The sequence below is a fragment of the Carcharodon carcharias genome, chromosome 10 (assembly GCF_017639515.1).
Source record: "Carcharodon carcharias isolate sCarCar2 chromosome 10, sCarCar2.pri, whole genome shotgun sequence".
NCBI classification, from domain to species: Eukaryota; Metazoa; Chordata; class Chondrichthyes; order Lamniformes; family Lamnidae; genus Carcharodon; species Carcharodon carcharias.
This window is the reverse complement of record NC_054476.1, coordinates 154573939-154597392: the sequence shown is the minus strand read 5'-3', so window position 1 is coordinate 154597392 and position 23454 is coordinate 154573939. Positions and strand designations below refer to the sequence as shown.

At 41.9% G+C, this 23454-nt stretch overlaps 1 protein-coding gene across 1 annotated transcript in view; it reads right to left on the bottom strand.

Annotated features, from left to right (window-relative positions):
- The window catches only part of sgsm2 (small G protein signaling modulator 2), a 237561-nt gene that overhangs the window by 51942 nt on the left and 162165 nt on the right, over nt 1-23454 (bottom strand). The window contains exons 4-12 of the mRNA XM_041198274.1: nt 21516-21678; nt 17342-17500; nt 12656-12723; nt 11063-11208; nt 8160-8294; nt 3455-3579; nt 2891-2958; nt 2320-2483; nt 820-952 (exon numbers count right to left, since the gene is read on the bottom strand). Of these exons, the coding sequence (XP_041054208.1) occupies nt 820-952; nt 2320-2483; nt 2891-2958; nt 3455-3579; nt 8160-8294; nt 11063-11208; nt 12656-12723; nt 17342-17500; nt 21516-21678 (1161 nt within the window). The remainder of the gene's footprint in view (nt 1-819; nt 953-2319; nt 2484-2890; nt 2959-3454; nt 3580-8159; nt 8295-11062; nt 11209-12655; nt 12724-17341; nt 17501-21515; nt 21679-23454) is intronic.

Here is a 23454-nt window from a genome sequence, read left to right as displayed (position 1 = left end):
CACACACATACACACAGATAGATAGAAACACACACACACATAGATAGATAGAAACACACACACACACACACATAGATAGATAGAAACACACACACACATACACATAGATAGATAGAAACACACACACACACACACATAGAGACACACACACACACACACACACACAGATAGATAGAGACACACACACAGAGATAGATAGAGACACACACACAGAGATAGATAGAGACACACACACACACACACACAGATAGATAGAGACACACACAGATAGATAGAGACACACACACAGATAGATAGAGACACACACACAGATAGATAGAGACACACACACAGATAGATAGAGACACACACACAGATAGATAGAGACACACACACACACATACACAATGTAAAATGTATACAAGAACTCTCCCACTTCATAAAGGAGATTTGCAACCAGCTGGTGAAGCCAGTGCAAACTGCCTGCGTTGTCTCTGCAGGATAGAGAATATTAGTGGGTTGCAGGGATGTGGTGATTTACTGCTGCTTGCCGCATGAACTCAATCGGCACAACTCCTGGGAGATTTCACCTGGTTCTCATTCTCATTCTCATTCAAATCAAATACGAACTGGACAGTGGGAAGTACCATGTCCCTTATAGTCCAGGGATTCCGGATAAGGTAACAACAAAAAGATAAATGAACGTGTACCAAAATGAAAATGCACTTGCATATCAGTGAACCAGGTTAGTCAAAAAAAATGCAATGATATTAAACTTCAGAAATCATCTGAGAATCAGTAGCTAGCAGGGAAGCAAAAATTCGCTGAAAATAAACTCACCATAGTCATTCTTCTGTCCAGGATAAATTATTCTGAATACATAATCTGTAGCTACTTCTTCCTCCGTCACTTCTTCTTGGTCCATGGATTTGGCCCTGCTGTTTCTTTTCCGCAGCTTCGGAAAGACTTTGCCCTGAATGTTTGGGAAATACAGCAGTTGGTTGTGTTGCTAGTTATCAACTCTGCCTAAGTGATATTTCCAACGGATTCGCGAGTGGGTGTAAGTGAGAAAGACTTGCATTTATACAGTGCCTTTCACAACCACTGAGCATCCCCAAGTGCTTTACAGCCATTGAAAGACATTTCAAGTGCAGTCACTGTTATAATGGAGAAAAAGCGGCAGCCAATTTGCTCACAGCAAGCTCCCACAAACAGCAATGTGATAATGACTCAATAATCTGTTTCTGTGATGTTGATTAATGTTGGCCAGGACATTGATGATAAGATTCCTTACTCTTCTTCGAAACAGTGCCATGGGATATTTTACATTCACCTGAGAGCGCAGACGGACCCTTGGTATAACATCTCATCTGAAAGACAGCACCTCTGACAGTGCAGCACTCCCTCAGTCTATCTTGTTGAGCTCAAGTCCTGGAGTGGGACTTGAACCCACCACCTTCTGACTGACTCACAAGAGGGAGTGCTACCAACTCAACCACAGCTGACACTCAAACAGACTCAACACCAGTATAATGTGTAATACGACATAAAATTAAGAGGAGCCCGAGAACTGGTTGCTCTCAGTGCGCAGGCAATAGCTCCTACACCCTTTCTTTGGGACAGGCCCATTTATCTCCTCCAAACCTGTGGGAGAAGGTTTCCTTTGTGCTCTGTGTATAGGCTTGTCAGGCAGTGACTATCAAAGGAGCAAAAGTCATAAATAAAGAGCCTGTTTATGATTTTGCTACCAAAGGAGGAATTCCACCCCTTCTTCCCAAGTTTTTAAAGTAATATAATGTGCATTTTATTTTACACCAATCTCTTTCACTCTTATTCCTGCTGAAGACTTATCCAGAAAATTCTTACAAATCAAAAAAATAGTTTTACGTTTATCATCCTAGTTTTCATCCCACCTCTCCTTAAGGCACTGATTCATCCACTGCTAGGCCACAGCACCTCATTCTTTATCCATGGGCTTTGAGAGTGTATTATAGTATATGTGGGTAAAAGGACGTTAAAGTTGATCATAATTCTTTCCGGCCATTTGCATTTTAAAACTGATGGCGCGACTCTCTTTAAACCACCGCAGTTCATTGAGTAATTTGTTAATGATAGTTTAATTATGTTGTTAAATATACACAGGTGAAGGCCATTGTTTAATTCAGAACTTAGAGCACATATATATAAAAAAAATATAAAGAGAGCCTTCTGGGACACTGGGCAGGAGTCAGAGATATGTAATGCTGCATTCTGTGAATAAACCTACTGTCAAGGAAAGGATTGGTGTCTAGCTTCATACTTCGCCATCTGGCTTGGACTTGTGTTACATTATTAACGTACCTTTCCTCGCTGTGACCAAAGTGGAGGATCAAGCTGCCCTCGTGGTAACAGCCCGTTTTCAAGGCAGGAGAGGAAGGCTAACAAGTGGCCACCCTGGGGGAAGTGGAGTGGAGGCCTTTGGATTCCATCCTGACTCACCAACACTAAGGTGCCTCCACTGTCAGCTGAAAAAGGCAAGGTAACAATATCACCGATCTGTAGTAATGTATCTGCATCGGTCACTAAGCAATTAGCCCATTAACCATTACATCTTAAGAAGAAAAAACACAGCAAAAATACATATTTAGAACACAGTGATCGACTTCTGCATATAACATGAAACGTACATATGAAGGTGTAACATAACAATTACCCTGACTCTAAGGTTATTCAGAAATAAAATTCCCTTGGAGTTTGGGTTGGTGCCTGTTTTTATACATGCTCACAAAAGTTGTGTTTTTGTTAAGTTCATTTTATGTCACACTTACTGCTCACATCCTAAGGAATAAATAGAAGTCACAGAATGCTTATATCCTGACTACCGATAATCAAGAAAAGATTATGTGAAAATATAAAGTGAACAAACACTTACGTTGTTGGTGGCAATGGATGCAGACTATCTGACTTAATGGCACAGTTAGGGCGTAATCCCAATAGACACTGAAAATGAGCCAAAAATCAATATTTTAAAATTGTCTTTTCGATCCTTTGCAATTTTGAGAACAATTTATTTAAAAAAAATTGAGAATTCCTTTATGATCATCCCATTGAAGATTTCTCTTTAACAATAATCACATCTTGATTGTGTGATCATGCAGCAAAGATTGCCTCTACCAGGAACTCCCCTGAAGATTCTCACAATCGGCCACTGGGACCCTGGTGTAGATATACCACTGGGTTACAGCAGCTGAGTGAGAGAGACCCCAAGAAAATTCCCAGTGAAGGAATGCACTGATGGTCATTAGTTGCACCAGCAGTTACACTGACAACGTTGAAGTAATTTGACCAAACAGGAACAAACCTGGGACAAAAGTAAAATACTGCGGATGCTGAAATTCTGAAATATAAATAGAAAATTCTGGAAACAAGCATCCCGCACACAGATGAAACCCAGACCCCCACCCAAGGCATTTAGAAAAGTAGAAGCACAGGTTACCTCTTTTCAAGCTCTGAATCTCCCAGAGTCCCATTCATGAGTTGGTTCGGGGTCCACTTCAGAGTTAAGTGTTCCGCAGACTGATGAAGCGACAGGTACCCTGGAACAGTCTCCACATCCTCCTTCTGTCAAAGAAAATAGAAACGTCAACTCTACACCTGTTTTTAAAGATGCTTAGCCGGCTGGTCTAAGGTTTGTGTCAGAAACTTGAGGGTAGAATTTCTGAGTCAGTGACATTTACATATAGAATGGCTGCTGAGGTTCCTACATTACCACAGCGACTACACTTCAAAAGCACTTCATTGGTTGTAAAGCACTTTGGGCAGCCTGGAGGTTGTGAAAGGTGCCATGTAAATGCAAGTCTTTCTTTCTTTGTCAGTTCTCAGCCTGGCCACCAGATGGAGCAACAGCAAGGTTGTGGTAGAATAGAGGGAGTGAATTCAGGAAGTTTGTTCCAGACTCCAACCACGCTTTGGGTGAGAAAAAAAAAAATCCTCACATTACATTTACTGCTTTTGCCAATTATTTTGAATCTGTGCCCTCGACTTCTTGATGAATCTGGCTTAGTGCCTGGATATTGCTTGATTCCAAAAAAAAAATGAAGGGGTAAGACTGAAAAAGCATTGCCCTTTTCCAGTACCTAAAGTTCCCTTTCTGATATTCACAGAAACAGCAAGGAGGAAAGAAATTTTAAAAATTCAACTAATTCTGCCAAATGAGGGAGATGCTTTATTTGCTCATATATTTAGATTAAGTTGAGACAACTTCATTCTATACGTCACATGAATATTTCTGTCCAGTCTCGGTATATGTCAAAGGAATTAATTGCTACTCTTTCTCGGGGTTTAAAACTTCAATATTACTTCTAGATAGACAACATTACATTAAAATAAAACCACTTGAAAGCACTGAACAGTTTCAAAGAAAATTGTCAGAATTCCCCACCCACACTATACTGTGCCATTTCTTTTCTAGCCATACTTTTGGATGATGACCATATGAATTTTTGAAGCTGGACATAGGTCCTTTGGTTAGTGAGAACCTGGGTGGGGAGGTTGTGGGAGAGAAGGGAAATGGGCGGAAAAACAGATAGCAATCCAACTTATTATCCAGTGACCTGTGACAAAGTGTGTGCATGAGCATGAGAATCAATCCCCTCCCACTGTCAAATACCACACTAACTATTATCATACAGGCTGCATGACGGAACTTGGACAAGATAACAGAGGGTGACGAGCTGGCACCCCAGTAGGGAGTTAATACCTTCAGGCAAGATGAGGAGAAAAATTTGGGAGGGGGGTTGGCAAGTACATTATTTCATGCCAGTTCGGCAAGTGGCTCATGCTGATCTGACCATTTAATGCGTAATCAATGATCGAGCGCCGTTAACATCAAATCACTTGTTTCATTCTTTCTGATTGACTGGTAATCTGTGTTATTGATTGTGCCAAAGGTATTTAACTGGATTTTGAATTTTTTAAAATAAAAGGTCTCTCTATGCCAAAGCAAATTAAAATGGATCACTCTCTGATCCCAAGGCAGTTTCATTCAATAGATATGGACGATTAAAAACTAGGCCTTTTTTTAGGTTTATTAAAATTCTGATTCATGGCTTACTGACAAGACTCTATCCTTGCTCCCCCGATGGGAGTTATTGCTGACATAACCTTCAGAGACTGAATGCAGAACTCAATTCGAAGTCTGGAATGCTGTCTGCCAGGGGTAGATTGTAACCAGGCACTGTAATGACTGGGGTCCAAAGCTTTGAGCTTGTCGTGCATGCGCTACTCGTTCCACTGGGAAAGTTCGGAGTCAGCAGAGCCCACTGCCAGCATCCTGTCTAATCACTACAGTCGGCAACCGGAATTAATTTCACCCCAGGCGTGAGGACACTGGCTAATGGAATTTTATGCAAATACTCCGCTGGCTATTTTATGAGGGTACGGTAAGTAGCAAAATGATTATGATGCAGGAGCAGCATTCCAGGAGCTGAGTGTTCAAATCTCACCATGGTAAATTGTAAGACTCATTCACTCTACTAGAAGCGCTTTATCCAATTCAGGGTTTTGGGGAATCGGAGCCTAGCCTAACAGGCAGTGGACACCAGGTGGGATACACCCAGGACAAGGATGCCAGTTCATCACAGGGCACACACTGGGGGAGGGGGGGGTAGCACTTTAACTGTAGCTAATCCACCTAACCAGCACATCTTTGGACAGTGGGAGGAAACCAGAGCACCTGGTGGAAACCCACACAGACATGGGGAGAACGTGCAGACAGACACCCGCGATCAGAATCGAACCTGAGTCCCTGAAGCTGCGAGGCAGCAGCGCTAACCACTGTGTCGCCCTGAATTCAGTAAACTTAGCACGTTTGTAGGGTAGCAGGACAAACAATGACTAGGAACAAAGAGAGAGAGAGAGAGAGAGAGAGAGAAAGACTTGCACTTGTAAAGCACTTTTCGTGATCACAGGATGCCACAAAGCACTTCAACAGCCAACAAAGTACTTCTGAAATGTAATCACTGCTGTAACGTTAGAAGCATGAAAGCCAATTTATACACAGCAAGATCCCGCAAACAGAAGAGAGTTATTGTGTTGTTGGATGGACTAGTTTCAGTTCTTTCAGGTGTTGAACCAATGGTTAAGTGAAGCAGTTCTTCTGCCATCCTGCAAAAAGCTACCTGGACCAAGAGGAACAGAGCTGAAGGTTCTGGGAGAACTAACAGCTACTAAAAAGCACAGTGAGAAAGTAATTACAGAAATACTCTATGTAATTCAAGATCAGAGTTGTTCATTTTTAAGCAGAAAGGCATGTATGGAATTGAATCTAATCTTCAGAAAAAAAGAAATAAAGAACGGTGAATATCAGTCAAGAGACTTCAGAGCAGCATGCCTGAAGTTATCTAGAGGAATGGGGGAGCTAACAACAGTGTCGTATCACTCTAATCCCCGAAGCAAAACCGATATGCTTATATACACCCAGAAAGGTTCCACACCCTTTACTTCCAAAGGGAAAGAAAGAGATTGACTCAATTGTAAGACTAGGAGTCAATTCACCTGGAAAAGAGCCAACGAGTTGTTGCTCAGGGATGGTGCCATTTCCAAAGCCGAATGGCTCTATAAGAACGTGTGTTGATCTCACACAACTCAATAAAGCTGTGAAAAGGGAAGACCATTCAATGCTATCAGCAAATGAGAGTTTAGCAAAATTAGGGAAGAACTCAATATTCTCTAAATTAGACAACAGCAGCAGATTCTGGCAAATACCACTAGGAGAGGAGTCCAAGCCTCTCACAACTTTCATAATGCCAGTTAGCAGATTCTGTTTTAACAGCTTACCCTTTGGAACAACATCAGCACCAGAGATCTTTCAAAGAACAATGTCAAATCTTTTAGAGACCTTACACCTGGAGTTGTTTGCCATAAGGATGACATGTTGATACATGGGTCCACTCAAGCTGAGCATGACATGAGAGTGAGAACAGTGCTGAGAAGAGTACAAGAGGCAGGATTGACACTCGACAGGAAGTGTGAGTTTTCACAGCCAACAATCAGGTTTCTTGGTCACATAGTGAGTGCATCAGGAATAACGGTTGATCCACTGAAGACCAGAGTTATCAAAGAATTTCCAGCTCCAAGGGACATCATGATATTACAAAGGTTCACGGGATGAAGGTTACGGACACAGGCTCCTACCTTTCCACACACATTGATTCCACAGGTCAAAGAGACAGACTTAGAGAAAATATGAGAAACTTCCTGAAGTAAACACATGAAACACTCTGATAGTCATCACAGAGCAAGAACATAATCTGATCAGGCAGAACAGTTTTGGATCAGAGATCAATTGAAATTTGGAGAAATAGCGGAGAAATCACCACACTCGAGATCTAACGTTGTCCAGACAGGGCAGGGGCACAGTAAGAAGAAAGGGAAGAGCTTTGATTGCAATTGAGCAACAGAGTTAAAATCAGAAACTAGAGAGGTCGCAATCATCACAAATGAAAGAAGACACTAAAGCAGGTGATCCTAAACCATCTACTAGTTTGAATTCTGTTCAGCAGCGTTCAGAGAGCCAACGGCAGAATAAGAATGCCTTATTTCCTGCAGCAAGCCGGAGAACGAGGTACAGTAGACTAGTGAAGTCACCTTCGGTGTAAGAGAAGGTGAGAATCTCAAAAAAAAAACTGGAGGAAGGAGAAAGAAAGAAAAACAGTTCAAGAGAGCAAAATGAGTCTACATTTCCTACGAAACTTCACTGAGATGTTCAGAATGACTAGGAGACTTAAGCATTGGATTTCCAGGTACGTCAGGGAATGCTGAAGTCTGAACAGAGACTTGGGGGAGATGTAGTATAATCGAAGTATGTAAGACTAAGTCCCATAAAGGGTTAACTGTAATAGCCTGTGATGTCATAGAAGGAAGTGATGTATACTCATGTGATCTGAGAGTCTAGGAGGAAGCAGCATGGAAAGAAACTACTGTAAGGGAGAGTTCTCATAACTGTAAAAATATTACAATAGAGTCTTTGCCGCTGGAGATCTTCGGGAGTTATTGAAACTATTCCAAACAAACAACACAATAACAGTGTATAGAAGGTGAGAATCTCAAAAAAAAACTGGAGGAAGGATGTGTGCTACATTGTTCTGATTTTGTTCACCCCATCCCCAGAGGTCAGATGTTTCTTGCTGTGCACTACTTACTGGCTGGACAAGTACATTATTTTTTCCATACAACAGATGTGTTCTGGAATTTTGATGTAATGACTCCACATATTCCCTTGCTGAAGCTGCAAATTTATCTTCTGACATGCTTCCACTCGAGTGACGCTTTCTTATCTGTAAAAGACAAAATTCACCAACTTCATAAACAGCAGAACGCTACATGCCTGCTCTGTTCATTCATCAACCCAACCTCTGGTAATTCAACCATGTGGGCATTAGACATTTGTGAGGCTTCACCTTGAGTATCAGCAAAGGCTGTCTGGCTGTGAGGGCAATCTCAATGGAGCCTATCCCTTAACTGGTGTCCAAACATGTCCAATTACGGTGGTAACCCCAACAATTTTGCCATCTTCAATACTGACTATTGTATTGCCACTGTTACACTGGTTGAGATCAGCTAACAACAGAAACCAGAGATTGAACCTGGGAAGGTCTCACTTACATGGTCCAGCCACTGGGAACTGGATCTTGAAAGTGTTACCCATTTAACGTTTAGTAGGATAACAATGTGCGCAAAAGAGCCCACTGCTCCCTGAGGCTAAGTCCTGTCTCAGAGAGATTCGTGTGTGGTAAGTAAACTCTAAATATAGATAAATATTAAAATTAACATGTCCCCTTCATGTGACAACGTCACATGAGATGGGACATGTTAATAGCAAACACATAAAATGTATTAAATTTTTAAAAAACGGACATGAAACGTCATCCTGCCAGTGGATGAAGTTTCATTAATAATCTGCAGCCTGCTGGGGCTCCTGGCCTGCCCGCCAGCCTTAAGGTTGGCCGGGCACGGTGTTTAATAAGGTTATTTAGCCTATCAATGGCCTTAATTAGCCATTGACAGGTCGGCGGACAGACAGCTGATTTCACTGACCGCCTGCCTTCGTGAATATTTAAAGGGACCAGGATGATGTCGGGGGTTCCTCCTGATGTCATCCCGTGTCATTTTCCCACCGGCGAGCGGGTCCTGCCCCCAACCCGCCAAGGGGAAAATCCTGGTCATTAGGTCAGATGACCAACAGCTTGGTCAAAGAGATAGGATTTAAGAAGTGTCTTAAAAGGAGGAAAGTGAGAAGTAGGGAGAGAATGCCAGAGCTTAGGACCTAGGCACCAAATGTATGGCACCAATGGTGGAGTGATTAAAATTGGGGATGCTCAAGAGGCCAGAATTAGAGGGTTGAATCAGGGTAATGCTGTTGATGTGGTGTACATGGACTTCCAAAAGGCATTTGATACAGTCCCGCATAACAGACTTATGAGAAAAGTTATAGCTCATGGAATGAAAGGGACAGTAGCAACGTGGATACAAAATTGGCTGAGAAATAGGAAACAGAGAGTAATGGTTAATCGATATGTTTTGGGCTGGTGGAAGGTTTGTAGTGTAGTGGAGTTCACCAGGGGTCAGTATTGGGACCCCTGCTTTTCCTGATATATATTAACAATCTAGGTCTTGGTATGCAGGGGACAATTTCAAAATTTGCCTAAAACTTGGAAGCACTGTAAACTGTGAGGAGGGCAGTTTAGAAAGTCAAAAGGACATTGACACATTGGTGGAGTGGGCAGATAGGTGGCAGATGAAGTTCAATGCAGAGAAGTGTGAGGTGATTCATTTAGGTAGGAAGAACATGGAGAGACATTAGAAAATAAGGGGTATAACTCCAAAAGGTGTGCAGGAGCAGAGGGACTTGTATATGTGCATAAGTCATTAAAAGGTGGCAGGAAAGGTGGAGAGCGCGGTTAATAAAGCGTACAGTATCCTAGGTTTAATTAATAGGGGCATAAAGTACAAGAGCAAGGGAGTTTGCTGAACTTTATAGGACACTAGTTAGACTTCAGCTAGAGTATTATGCACAGTTTTGGGCACCACACTTTTAGGAAAGACGTGAACGCATTGGAAAAACTGCAGAAAAGATTTACAAAAATGGTTCCAGGGATGAGAAACTTCAGTTATGAAGATAGATTTGGAGAGGTTGGGACTGTTCTCCAGTACTGAAGGATGGATAAGCAGTTTGATAATTTAGCAACAGTGGAGGAATCGAGAGAGATGGTGCTGAGTGCACATGTGAAAACTAATGCTGTGCTTTCAGATGATGTCACTGAAGGGCAGCATGTAAATGAGAAGTAGGAGGGGACCAAGGAAAGCTTGGGGGATATCAGAGGTAATAGTACGGGAACAGGAAGGGAGGCAATTGCAACTTCAATTTAATTAATTGAATAAATCTCAGAATAAAAAAACTAATATCAGTAATGGTGACCACAAACTACTGAATTGTCATTAAAACCCTTCTGGATCACCAATGACCTATATATAGGGAAGGCAATCTGCCATCCCTACCCAGTCTGGCCTAAATGTGACCCCTGACTTTTAACTGCTCCCTGGAATGGCCGAGCAAGTCATTCAGCTACATTCAAGAAAGTGGCTCAGCACCACCTTCTCAAGGGTAGTTAAGGATAGGCAATAAATGTTGGCCTTGCCAGCAATGCTCCCATCCCATGATTGAAGAAAAGAACTGGACCCTCTTGTCCAATTGACCTGGTACGTCCAAAAGTATAGTTCTGGATTTGCCTTCCCCATCCCATTCATTATTGTTATATCTCTGGAAAGCTCCTCTGTGATCTTCTTATTGGTAAAGGATGTGGCTTACAAGGTGTTCCTCACAATTTATCCTTCTCATATTTGTGGAATCAGTTCTGCTCAACTGACACCATTTAATCCACAAGCAGAAGTAGTAATAATTTTTTTTTTAAAACTCTTTTGCAACTTGAAAAACTAGCAAAGTCATTTTCATTTCCAGGTCTATAATGTTTTATTTATTAGGCTGGCCATGGTTCCACTAATATAGACGTGCGTTAAACAGATTTCTGATTATGTTAACTCTTACACCAAGTGCAGGCCGTTTGGATGGGGAATCCTGGTGTCCGTGTGCTCCATGAATACGGTGTCTTTGCACCAGTTCATCTGCCGAAGGGTCGGTCCAGTAGTGGTCAGCAGTTTTAAGCTTGGTGTACTCCAATGCACAAGGACCAACTGTAACGGGGAACATAAAACAAAACTGATTTTCACTTTCACTAAGGCAAAATGAGAATACAAACACAAATTATACCATTATAAATTCTGGTGTTCGACACATTTGCTTCAGGCTTTAATGCTGGCCAAATTAAATTGTGTTCATCCCAGCATTTCCCAGACCAGCTCCAGGTTGGGATTGAGTCTCACGCAACGTAACTCATAAGTTATGGTTTCTGTTCACACAATACCACCAGCAAGGCGTTGGGACATTGTAACATTCTTTGTTGCATTGGCCCTGTTTTTTCAAAAGGGAAAAATTAACCTGGCTTTGTGCACAGTGGCTAGCTCACATTGCTGCCAGTTAACATCCTAGCACTCAGGGATGCCAAATCAGATTGGTGTTCAACACTGTTTTGGTCATCTTCCAGTGCTGGCATAAGATTGGCATTGGGAGAGGCCTAGGATTGGTCATTGTCTATTGTTTTGGTTGAGAAATAGCATGTGGGCAAAGGAACTGTAAAATAAAAAGCAAAGATCGCCAAGTGTGAAATAAAGGAACCTAAACACATGACAATGATTTACCAATTTGAGAGAGCAATCAATGGTCAGCAGCTGCGCATCAGAGTCCAAGGCAAGGTGCTGTTCACCCATTAAGTACACCGAGCTCAGTGGCAGGATGTCTCTTGTACATTGGTTGACTTGTGAAAATGATGCTCGCAGCTCACTCCCACAAACAGGGTTCATGAGCTTCAGCTTTTTCCATACAAATCAACAGTTGTAACTCACTATTGGTGAGTAATGCCACATCTGCATGTTAAGTCATTATGGAAACCAAACAACACTAACCCTTTATTCTGTTCCCTTTGGAACATACTAGCAGTTAGCTCGAATGGGTTAATTTGAAACAGCATCTTTTTTATTGGCTTAGTGAGATTATTCAGTAAATGAACTGAGCCACCCACATTGGGAAGGTTCAGGTGGGTTACTACAGAGTTAACTGATCTCAGCCAGGCAGTAGTAAAGGTGCTACAACTGTCTCTTGTCTTAAGTTATTTCCAAAATACCTAAGGAATCTTGACTGTTCTTTGCTCAAGGAAGAAGCTTTTCGACTATTGTCAGCTGCCTTGCACAGGTAGGCACTTTCCAGTGCAAGTTACCAAATCACAAACGTGAACACTGGCTAATTTCTTTGCCTTGCCTCCCACACTGCAGGGCGGTGAAACCAATGATAGCACCTGAACCACTAACCCCACTTGCTCCCTGAGATCAGCTAAACTGCCTGCACATCCTGCCATCCTGCATGGCTTGGTACCACACAGGGTGACACAGCTACCCAAAGGGTGGTTGGCGCAGCAGCTGGTAAGAAATTTTAAATTGTACACAATTTTTTTTTTGCAAAAGTACAACTCCATCCCATTTTACGTATTTATTAAGCATTAGAAGAATATTAATTCAGAATCCTTACCAAGCAAAGAAGCTAGAATCGGTCCGCAGACTGGATCTGACATTAGAGCTTGTTTTTCATAATATTTACTGGAAGGGATAAAATGATACAACAGTATTTATATCCAAAAAACACAGGCAGCACCACACTCAAGAGGGAACAGCCTAGAAATTGGATGGGGCCATAATCCTGGAGCAGCACACACAGTGATTGTCTAATGATGCCATTGGCATGACCATGGCAAATTGGGTAGCACTGGTGAGCTGTAGGCCTAATTCTTGGCACCAGAGGCAGTTCACTGGCTGCAGAGGGTGGGGGGAAAGAGCGCAGTCGGTTAGCTGAGATGATGGTCTGGGAATGGGGAGTGTTCTTCCTGGCTCCATATTCAGCCAAGTAAAAATCCTTAAACTTATCTTGTGGCGTGGCAGCCTCCAGGAAGTCCCTTAAAGGACAGCTGTTTGACTGTTACAAAGGCAACCCCCCGAGAGAGGCATTGGGGTGGCAATTTGTATAAGCTATGGGCTCAACACCAGTTTCATGCAGGTTCCCTGGATCACTACCGAGTGCCCTATACAATATGGCATATGTGCATTTCTGACACAGGTTGTGTATGCCCTACCCACCATATGGACGCTGAGAAGCCTGTTTTAGGGCTGTAAAATGGGCACTGGGTAATTGAATTCCTAAGCCAAAATGTTTGAAATCAGATAAGTAAAACCGGGGAAGAATAACAACAGTGATGGTAATGAATGGCTGACCCCACACTAGAATCTGAATCTTTGCATTATTAATATTAAAGCTGGTTGCTGGTGCAGCTTGTTGGCGTAAAGGCTCATTAAATCGATGAAGCGAGTTTTTGGCTTCAAATTCAATCTCAGCCTAGCATCCTTCAAGGTGAAGATGACCACATTCATTAGCTGGGGTGTTGGCTAGGGTTCCGGTAGATACGTAGGCGACTGCTAAGAGCAATCTGCAACCGGAATGTTCCGCTCCAGTAGGACAGGATATCATACACGATCGAGTTTTGGATGAGTTGCTGGCTCAGGATTTCCTCTGCTTGCTTTTTCTCTCCACCTCTGGTATCTGCTTGCTTTCGAAGGAAGCTGCAGTGTTTTTTATTTGGTTGCACTAGGTGCAGCGATCCTAGGTGAGCTTCTCCCAGGACTCGAAGTCCGTATCAAAACTCCTAAGTGAAGCCTTCACTCTGTCCTTGTAGCTCTTCCTTTGACCAGCATGAGTGTGCACCCCAGACTCTAGCTCTCCATAGAAGATTCACTTTGGTAAGCGAGTGTCAGGTATTCTGGCTACATAACCAGCCCAATTCGGTTGTGACTATCTCGACATGGTGTGGATGTTTGGCATGCCAGCTTAGGTGGGCACCTCCATGTCTGGCACTTTGCCCTGCCGTCTGATCTTCAGAAGATTCCAAAGGCAATGCAAATGAAAGTGGTTGAGCTTCTTGGCATGATGTTGGTACAGTCCGAATCTCACATGGGCAGAGCAGAATGGGAAGGACTATTGCTCTACAGCCTTTCAGTTTGGTAGGTAGGTTTACTCCTCTTCATTTCCAGACTGATGTTTGAAGACTGCTGAAGGCTGCACTTGCTTTGGCAATTCTTGCATGTGTCTCATCATCAATATAGACAGCTGAAGAGAGTGCTGCTGAGATAAATGAACTTATCCGCTGCTGAACTGTTCTGATCATGGACTGAAACCTTGGGCTCGAGATAGGGCTTTTCTGGAGCAGATTGGTACATTACTTCAGTTTTCTTCATGCTGAACATAAAGCTGAAGTTTTTGCATGTATTGGAGAACAAGTCCAGGCTACATTGCATATCCAACTCTGAACTGGCAGCTAGTGCAGAGTTATTGGCAAACAGGAAATTGCAAAGTATGTCCTTTGAACACCTTGGTCTTTGCCTGGCATCATCAAAGATTAGGCAGTTTCCTGTCTATGTGATATCTGATTTCGATGCCAGGATCACCATCATGGAAGTCATCGGAGAGCATGGTGGAGAAAAACAGGCTGAAGAGGATTGGCGCTAGCACGCTTCCCTGTTTACCTCCATTAGTGACTGGGAATGGTTCGGAAGACTCACTATCATCCAGGACATGCACAAGCATGCTGCCGTAGAACTGTTGAACCATTGTGATGAATTCCTCAAGGCAGCCGAATTTCTCCATGACCTTCCAAAGGCCCTCATGCCTGACTGTGTCAAAGGCTTTGGTCATGTCAACAAACGTGGTGTAGAGGTCCATGTTCTGCTCTTGGCCTTTCTCTTGGAGCTTTCTAACTGCAAACAGCCTGTCAATAGTTCCTCAACCTTTTTCTGAAACCGCACTGACTCTTTGGCAGCAGCTCCTGATTGAGATGTGGCACTACGCATTTTAGAAGGATTCTGGCAAAGATTTTGCCGGCAATGGGGAGGAGTGAGATTCCTCTATGATTGTCCCCAGATTGGTGAGTTCCTTTCCGCTTCCACAGGTGGACAATGGAGGCATCTTTGTATCCTTAAGGGACAATTCCTTGCTCCCACATTGATTGGAAGAGCTTAGTGAGCTGCTTGACCGGGCATTGATCTCCAGTATTGTCGGACTCCTCTACATGGCATAGCTGGGATCCAGCTGAGTAGAGACAAGAGAAGAACCAGGCAAATCCCAGGTCAATTAAACCAAAATGTTTGACCCATCTCCTCGAGGCTGGTAACAGCAGCACTGGCAATTGACTGGAGTAGCTCATATGGCTAACCTAATGAATTGGGGCTCAGTGCGTGGTACCTTGCTGCAGTGGAGAATAGTGCTCAAGAGGGGTACAATAGAAGAAAATAAAAAGAAATAAAAGCAGAAAATGCTGGAAGAACTCAACAGGTTTCACAGCATCAGTGAAGAGAGAAACAAAGCTCTGAAGAAGAGTCATACGGACTCGAAACGTAAATTCTGTTTCTCCCTCCACAGATGCTGTAGGACCTGCATTTTTCCAACATTTTCTGTTTTTAATTCAGATTTCCAGCATCCGCAGTATTTTGCTTTTATATTAAATAAAAAGAAAATTGCAGGAGGCTAGCAGGTTATTCTCAACCTTCAGGTACAAAGAAAGTCCTGTGCTGGATGGTCATGAATTGTGTCCTAACCGGGCTACCAGTCTCTATAATTAGGGTCCCAGGGATAAAGACCATTTTTTTGGCTTCCTTTTTTCCAGGCCTTTTTAAAAGGGGGCAAGATAAATATCTGATAGGGAATGAGATAGAGATGATCAAATATTCTGCAGGAATGGACAGTCCTAGGCTAGGGGTTGTATGTGGATAGCAGGCTAGCATGAATTAGAATAGATGGAAGAATATCCTGGAGGCTTACTAGATCATGTTTTGATACAGAATGCTGACTCAGGAGGCTGAATGGGTATGGTAAAACTAATGCTTGATGGGATGAATGATCTTTTCCCAATTTGTGCTTATGTTCTTATGAAGAAGCCTTGAGAGTCAATGTGGGAGCTGGGAAGGAATTGGGGTTCATGTCCAGGATTATCTACTAACTGGCTTCCTGATCTCATCTGTGCTATTGTGGGGAGGCACCAATTGGAACAGACCTAATGTTTTCCCACAGGGAGGTAGGGAATATCCATATTGATATATCTCATGCCTCTCAAAGGCCCATCGCTCAACTAGAAATGGGGAATGGTGCAGAGTACCCCAAGAAGGGGAGAAATTATATTGGAGAGAAGGAGTGTCAACCTCAAAAAATAAGCACAAAACAAATACACTTTCACCTAATACATGTGAAGGCGGCTAAAGTGGAACTACTAACACAAAAAGCACTTTACATACTTATAAACCAAAAAACACAATATTCACATTTCAGATATTCAAATACCTCTTGATTCACTCCAATCTGATTAACCTTTGGGAAGTTTTGGTTCTTTTAAAATTGATGCTTTTTCTTTACAAAAGAAAATATTAATTCAGAAGAATAATTTAATTTTCAATTAATTTTAATTGACTATAGCCTTCAAATTCTTTTGGCTTTAGAATCCTCAAAAAAAATCAATTATTTGGTGGTGATTCAAAACTTATTAGCATGGAACCTTGATTCTGGACCATAATGCAAGTTTTCCCTGGTACTTGGAGTTTCCAGCTTCGGATTGGTCTATGTAGATTATGACTTCAGCCTGTGAAAAGTAAGATCCATTTGTTCCATTTAAAAAAAAATAACATAGCCTTGAACTAAAATGTTGACATCACAACTCACCCTGTATCCAACACCTTGAATCTTGGTTGGTCCGAGGTTAATCACAACAGTTGCACGGATAGTCAAATCCAGATAGCAATTTAACCTGCTGGATTAAGTATGTCACCTCTGCAAAAATCACTTAACATTTAATTTAACTTTAGCTGGTTGATGCAAAAAATCAATGCCCAATCAAGACTCCACTTGTATCTAATCAATTATCAGATTCTTTGTACGTTGAGTTTTACCATTGTCTCTGATTGATAGTTTTAATTGGGCCAAAGGTGGGTAAATGAGATCAGGGATGATTCAATTGAAAGGTGGAAAAAGGCACATGAAGATGAATGGCCTCCTCCTGTTCCTAAATTAACATTGTCAAAAGGGCCAGTTTTGTTGTACTAGCTCCACTGTCATGGCTATGTCCAGAGCTGCTGAATTAATACACTGGATGTTTGTACTGCCATTTACGCATCAGAATCCTACCTGGAGTTATCGACAATGTACTGTACGATTTTATCCAAGACCTTCTCAAACAAAGCTGTGCGCACCCAAATGTGTTTGATAGCTTGAGGTGTAAGAGTTGGGCTCTTGGATATTGATCCCTGCCTCTTCAGAGATTCCTGTCCATTTGACTGGTTTTTCCTGCCAATACATATGTGCATATAATAAACAGTTTAAAACTTAAAAGGAATCAAACAGTATCATTAAAAGTCAACTGCTCCAACTATTATCACACCTATTGAATATATGATTTTTGTGTGACTTAATATGTTGATCGATTAAAACCGCATTTTATTGTGAAGCTAATTTTATACAAAATGCTTGCTTGCTGTTTAAAGACCACATTTCAAAACTGGTTATTATTAGCCTTAATATTTCTATTCAGGCATGATTGACAGATTCAAACTCTTGTGATGGAAGTGAGCACCAGAAATACCCAAAGCTCAATCTCCAGTTTATGCTACATTGGCTATTTTCAGCTGGGTTAGCAGTGGGCAGGCTGGATAAGGCCTCGTGGTCTGCAGGCTAGGGTTGGTGAAAAGAAGGAGCCCAAGTTACAAAAAATGGCCAAAAAGACTAATGGAATTATAGCCTTTGTAACTAGAGAGTCAGGCTATGAAGGGGAGGATATTTTACTGCAGCTTTACTAAGCTCTGTTCAGGAGTAATTCAGGGCATCATACCTCAGAAAAGTTATGTTGTCCATGGATGAAGTGCAGCACAGATTCACCAGAATGTTACCAGGGGGCTCCAAGGGTTGGATAAGGAGGAGAGATTACAAAAGTTTTGGAACATAGAAAGCAAAGGGGTCATTTAATTGAGATTTTAGGATTTTTGAAAAGAATTGATAGAATAAACCTTTTCAGTTGTGGAGGATTCTAGGACAAGGGCACATAACCCTAAAATCAGAGCCAAGACCACAAAATGCAATAAATGATAACTCATTTAATAATTTTAAATATAAAACAATGTAGGACAAAGTATACAAGAAAACATATTGGGTGCTTGTGATAAAGGGACAGCAATAATTATGGATAATTTTAATCTACATATAAACTGGAAAAATCAGACTGGCAGTAGTAGCCTGGATGAGGAATTCATAGAATGCTTTTGAGATAGTTTTTTTTTTAAAAGAGTAGCAGGTTCTGGAACCAATCAGGGAGCAGGTTATATTAGACTTGGTATTGTTTAAGTGACAGGATTAATTAATAACCTCAGAGTGAAGGTACTTGTAGGTAGCAGCAACCACAATATGACTGAACTTTACATCCAGTTTGAAAGGAAGAAGAGTAGGTCAAAGACTAGTATTTTAAACTTAAATAAGGGCAACTCTGTGGGCATGAAAGCTGAGCTAGCTGAAGTGAACTGGGATACTAGGCTAGGGGCCAGATCAATAGAGAAGCAGCGGCAGACATTTAAGGAGATATTTCAGAATACTCAGAATAAGTATATTCCTATTATAAAGAAAAATTCTGAGGGGAGGACCCACCATCCGTGGTTAACTAAAGAAATGAAGGAAAGCATCAAACTTAAGGAAAAAGCATATAAAGCTGCAAAGATGAGTGGCAGGTCAGGTGATTGACCAGAATATAAAGGACAGCAGAGAATGACTACAAGATTAATGAGGAGAAAGAAGCTATAAGAGAAGCTATAAGGGAAAGCTAGCTAGAAATGTAAAAACGGACAGCAAGAGTTTCTACAGGTATTTAAAAAAGAGTAAGTAAAGTGAGTGTTGGTCCTTTAGAGAGTGACAGTGGGGAATTAATAGCAGATGATAAGGAAATGGTGGATGAAATGAACAAATATTTTGCTTCTGTCTTCAGAATAGAGGATACACAAACTTTCCAGTAACAGCTGTAAATCAGGAGATGGAAGGGAGAGGGGAACTTGGTGAAATTACAATCACTAGGAAAGTGGTACTGAGCAAACTGATGGTGCTGTGGGCTGACAAGTCTTCGGGTCCTGATGGACTTCATCCTAGGCTCTTAAAAGATGTGGCTAATGAGGTAGTAGATGCGTTGGTGTTAATTCTCCAAAATTCGCTAGATTCTGAAAAGGTTCCATCAGACTGGAAAGTAGCAGATATAACCCCTTTATTCAAGGAGGGAGGCAGAAAACAGGAAACTATAGGCCAGTTAGCTTGATGTCTGTTGTTGTGCAAGTGTTAGAATTGATCATTAAGGAGGTTATAGCTGGCCATTTAGAGGAAGTCAAGGTAATCGGGGAAAGTCAACGTGGTTTTGCGAAAGGGAAATAATGTTTACCTAATTTATTGGAGTTCTCTCAAGGCATAATATGTGCTGTGGATAAAAGGGAGTCTGTACATGAGCTGTACTTGGATTTCCAGAAGACATTTGATAAGGTGCCACATCAAAGGTTATTGTGGAAAATAAAAGTTCATGGTCCAGGAAGTAATATATTAGCATGGGTGGAGGATTGGCTGGCTGGCAGAAAACAGAGTATGCATAAATGGGTCATTTTCTGATTGGCAGGATGTGATGCGTGGAGCCTGCAGGGGTCTGTGCTGGGGCCTCAACTTATTACAATTTATATCAATGACTTAGATGAAGGGAGTGAAGGCATGGTAGCTAAATTTGCAGGTGACACAAAGATAACTAGGAAAGTATGTTGCGAAGAGGACATAAGGAGGTTGCAGACAGATTTAGATAGCTTGAGTGAGCAGGAAAAAATCTGGCAGATGGAGTATAATGTAGGAAAATGTGAAGTTGTTCACTTTGACAAGAACAATAAAAAAGCAGAATATTACTTAAACCAAGAATGGCTGCAGAATTCTGAGGTGCAGAGGGATCTAGGTGTTCTAGTGCATGAGTCACAAAAAGTTAGTATGCAGTACAGCAAGTAATTAAGAAAGCTAATGGAATGCTATCCTTTAGTATGAGAAGAACTGAACACAAAAGTAAGGATGTTATGCTTCAGTTATACAGGGCATTGGTGAGACTATATCTCAAATATTGTGCGCAGTTTTGGTCTCCTTATTTAAGGAAGGATGTAAATGTGTTGGAGGCAGTTCAGAAGAGGTTTACTAGATTGATACCTGGAGGGAGTGGGCTGTCCAATGAGGAAAGGCTAGATAGACTGGACTTGCTTCCACTGGAGTTTAGAAGAGTGAGGGGTGGCTTTATTCAAGTATATAATATCCTCCACAGTATTGACAGGGTGGACGTGGAAAGGATGTTTCTTCTGGCTGGTGAGTCCAGAACTAGGAGGCACTGTTTTAAAATTAGGGGTTGGCCTTTTAGGACAGAAGTGAGGAGAATTTTTTTCTCGGAGGGTCGTGCGACTTCAGAACTCTCTGCCTCAGAAGGCGGTGGAGGCGGGGTCATTGAATATTTTAAAGGCAGAGGTAGATAGATTCTCATTAGGCAAGGGAATCAAAGGTTATCGGGGGTAGATGGGAGTTTGGAATTCAAAACACAAACAGACCAGCCATGATCTTATTGAATGGCGGAGCAGACTTGAGGGGCCAAATGGCCTACTTCTGCTCCTGGTTCATATGTTCATATGTATTTCCATCCAACTATATGGTACCATGTGAGAGCTATGCAACATGCTGGCTGATATTACACAAAGCCGAGCAAAAAAGCTGAGCAAATACCGCAATTGTATAGATCTTGAATGCTTCATCCGATTTTAATTTGCTTGTTAATTGCAGAATTGGCGTCTAAATAGATAAAAGGTTAAGTCAATAATTTAAGTCATAATTAGGTAACAAATGAAATAAGGAGGAGGGAAATTTCTATTCACATTGTGCGGGGATATTCTCAAGGGCAATTAGGTATGAGCAATAAAAATGCTGGCTTCGCCAGTGACACCCACATCCCATGAAGGAATGAAAAAACAAGATGGAGAGGTTATAGTCAAAGTGACCCTGGCCAATGTTCTTTACCACACTGACCTCTCACTAGGATTATTTGTAATACCCATAGATAGTCTTCATTCCCACCTCAGCAGCAATGTAAACCACTGTAATATACTCTTCTCCTCTCCCCACCTCCTGATATACTCGTGTTTGGATACTTCAGTTAGTGAAGCTAAATTGGACTATTGGCAGAATGCTCTTGCTGCAGTCTCTCTTGAAAGTCAAACTGAGACGGGTCTAGCTCTGAGTTCATTGGAAGCCTTAAAGTCCCACTTACTTGTTATCCACCTGTTGCTGTAATTCTTGAACTTTCTTGCACAGATCGCCCGCTACTTGATAGGCTTTCCCAACTTTTGTAAAAAGTGCGGCTACTTTGTCACTCCGGAGAAAACCAGCAGCCCTGCGCTTCAGCATGTAGAGCAGACAGGCCTCCACGACAGCTAGAACAAGAAGAAAGGATGTCTATTCAGCCCACAGAATCTTTCCAATTCTCAACCAATTAAAGCATTTTAAAATTAAAGCATTAGAGCATTTTTTTTTCCTTTTAAGACAAGTTAAGAGTTTCTCCTGGAATTTCTATTTGCTAGGTTTAATGTGCTCCTGGGTAATCTTGGACTCGAAATGCAGTTATTTGATTTAACAGATAATCTGAACTGTTTCTTTGAAGGTCACTGCTTCAAATAGACAAATCCAACTCTGTACACTGCTAAGGTCTCCCATAGGTTTGTTTTCTGTAAGGCAAATGATACGTTGATTTGTATGGATAAGATATCATGTAATATGTAAAGTACAATTTTGTGACTTCAAAGTCTAACTACTATTTGGTAAACACTAGGGGTGATAATGGTTTGATTACTGTTTAAGTTGTCACCCATCACTGGGGGAAAACTGACAGGATGAGAGAAATAAAAACAAAGTCTCCTTACATACGAACAAGGAGCAGTAGGCCATTCGGCCCCTCGAGCCTGCTCCGCCATTCAATAAGATCATGGCTGATCTGATAGTAACCTCAAATCTGCATCCTGCCTACCCCTGATAACCTATCACCCCCTTGCTTACCAAGAAGCTATCCACCTCTGCCTTAAAAATATTCAAAGACTCTGCTTCCACCACCTTTTCGGGAAGGGAGTTCCAAAGACTCACGACCTTCAGAGAAAACATTTCGCCTCATCTCCGTTTTAAATGGGCAACCCCTTATTTTTAAACAGTGACCCTAGTTCTAGATTCTCCCACAAGAGGAAACATTCTCTCCACATCCACATCGCTCCTTCTGAAGTGAATGAGAGCCTGGAGATATTCTGGCTCATGTCAATTGATATTCCAGATGGCAAGCCTTCATTTTTCATATTCTAAAAAACTGATCAAGATTTTTGAGCGTGACAATGATTTCCATGTGACAGCAGCCAAGTGATTTGCATATGTGAGGACACAAAGCACACAGACCTGCATTACACATCCCTTTTGATTATAACTACTTGGGGCCTTCTGTGGCATTGGTCAAGGGAATGAGAGTTTTTATTTAATTATTCATTCATGGGATGTGGGCACTGCTGGCAAGGCCAACATTTGTTGCCCGTCTCTAATTGCTCTTGAACTGGGTGGCTTGCTAGGCCATTTCAGAGGGCAGGTAAGAGTCAACCACATTGCTATGAGGTCTGGATTCAGGTGTAGGCCAGGCCAAGTAAGGAGGAAGATTTCCTTCCCTAAAGGACGTTAGTGAACCAGATGGGCTTTTATGACAATAGATGGCCACCATTTCTGAGACTGGCTTTCAATTTCAGACTTCTTAATTGAATTTAAATTCCACCAGCTGCCACGATGGGATTTGAACCCATGTCCCCATGGCATTAGCCTGGGTCTCTGGATTACTAGCCCAATGAGATTACTAGCCTAATGACATTACCACTACATCACCATCTCCCCCTAATTGCATGTTTATGCCAGTTAAATGGTCTGGTGCAGATCCAAGATGCAAACTAATAGGTGACTTGTTGATCCCTTGTGGGATTACACAAGCTAAGTCAGTGAATATGGACAGTAGTTTTCAACCGATGGCTCTTACCTGAGAAACGGTTCCAAATTGGGTTGAGGAGTTATGGGGTTGGAGCCCAAGTTGGCTGTCCCATTGGCGCTCAAGGTCCACCTAATGAAATTTTGAGGTGGAACTGAAAAGGGGGAGCAGCACATCTGCCTATTTCCAAGGGGAGGTTGCTTAA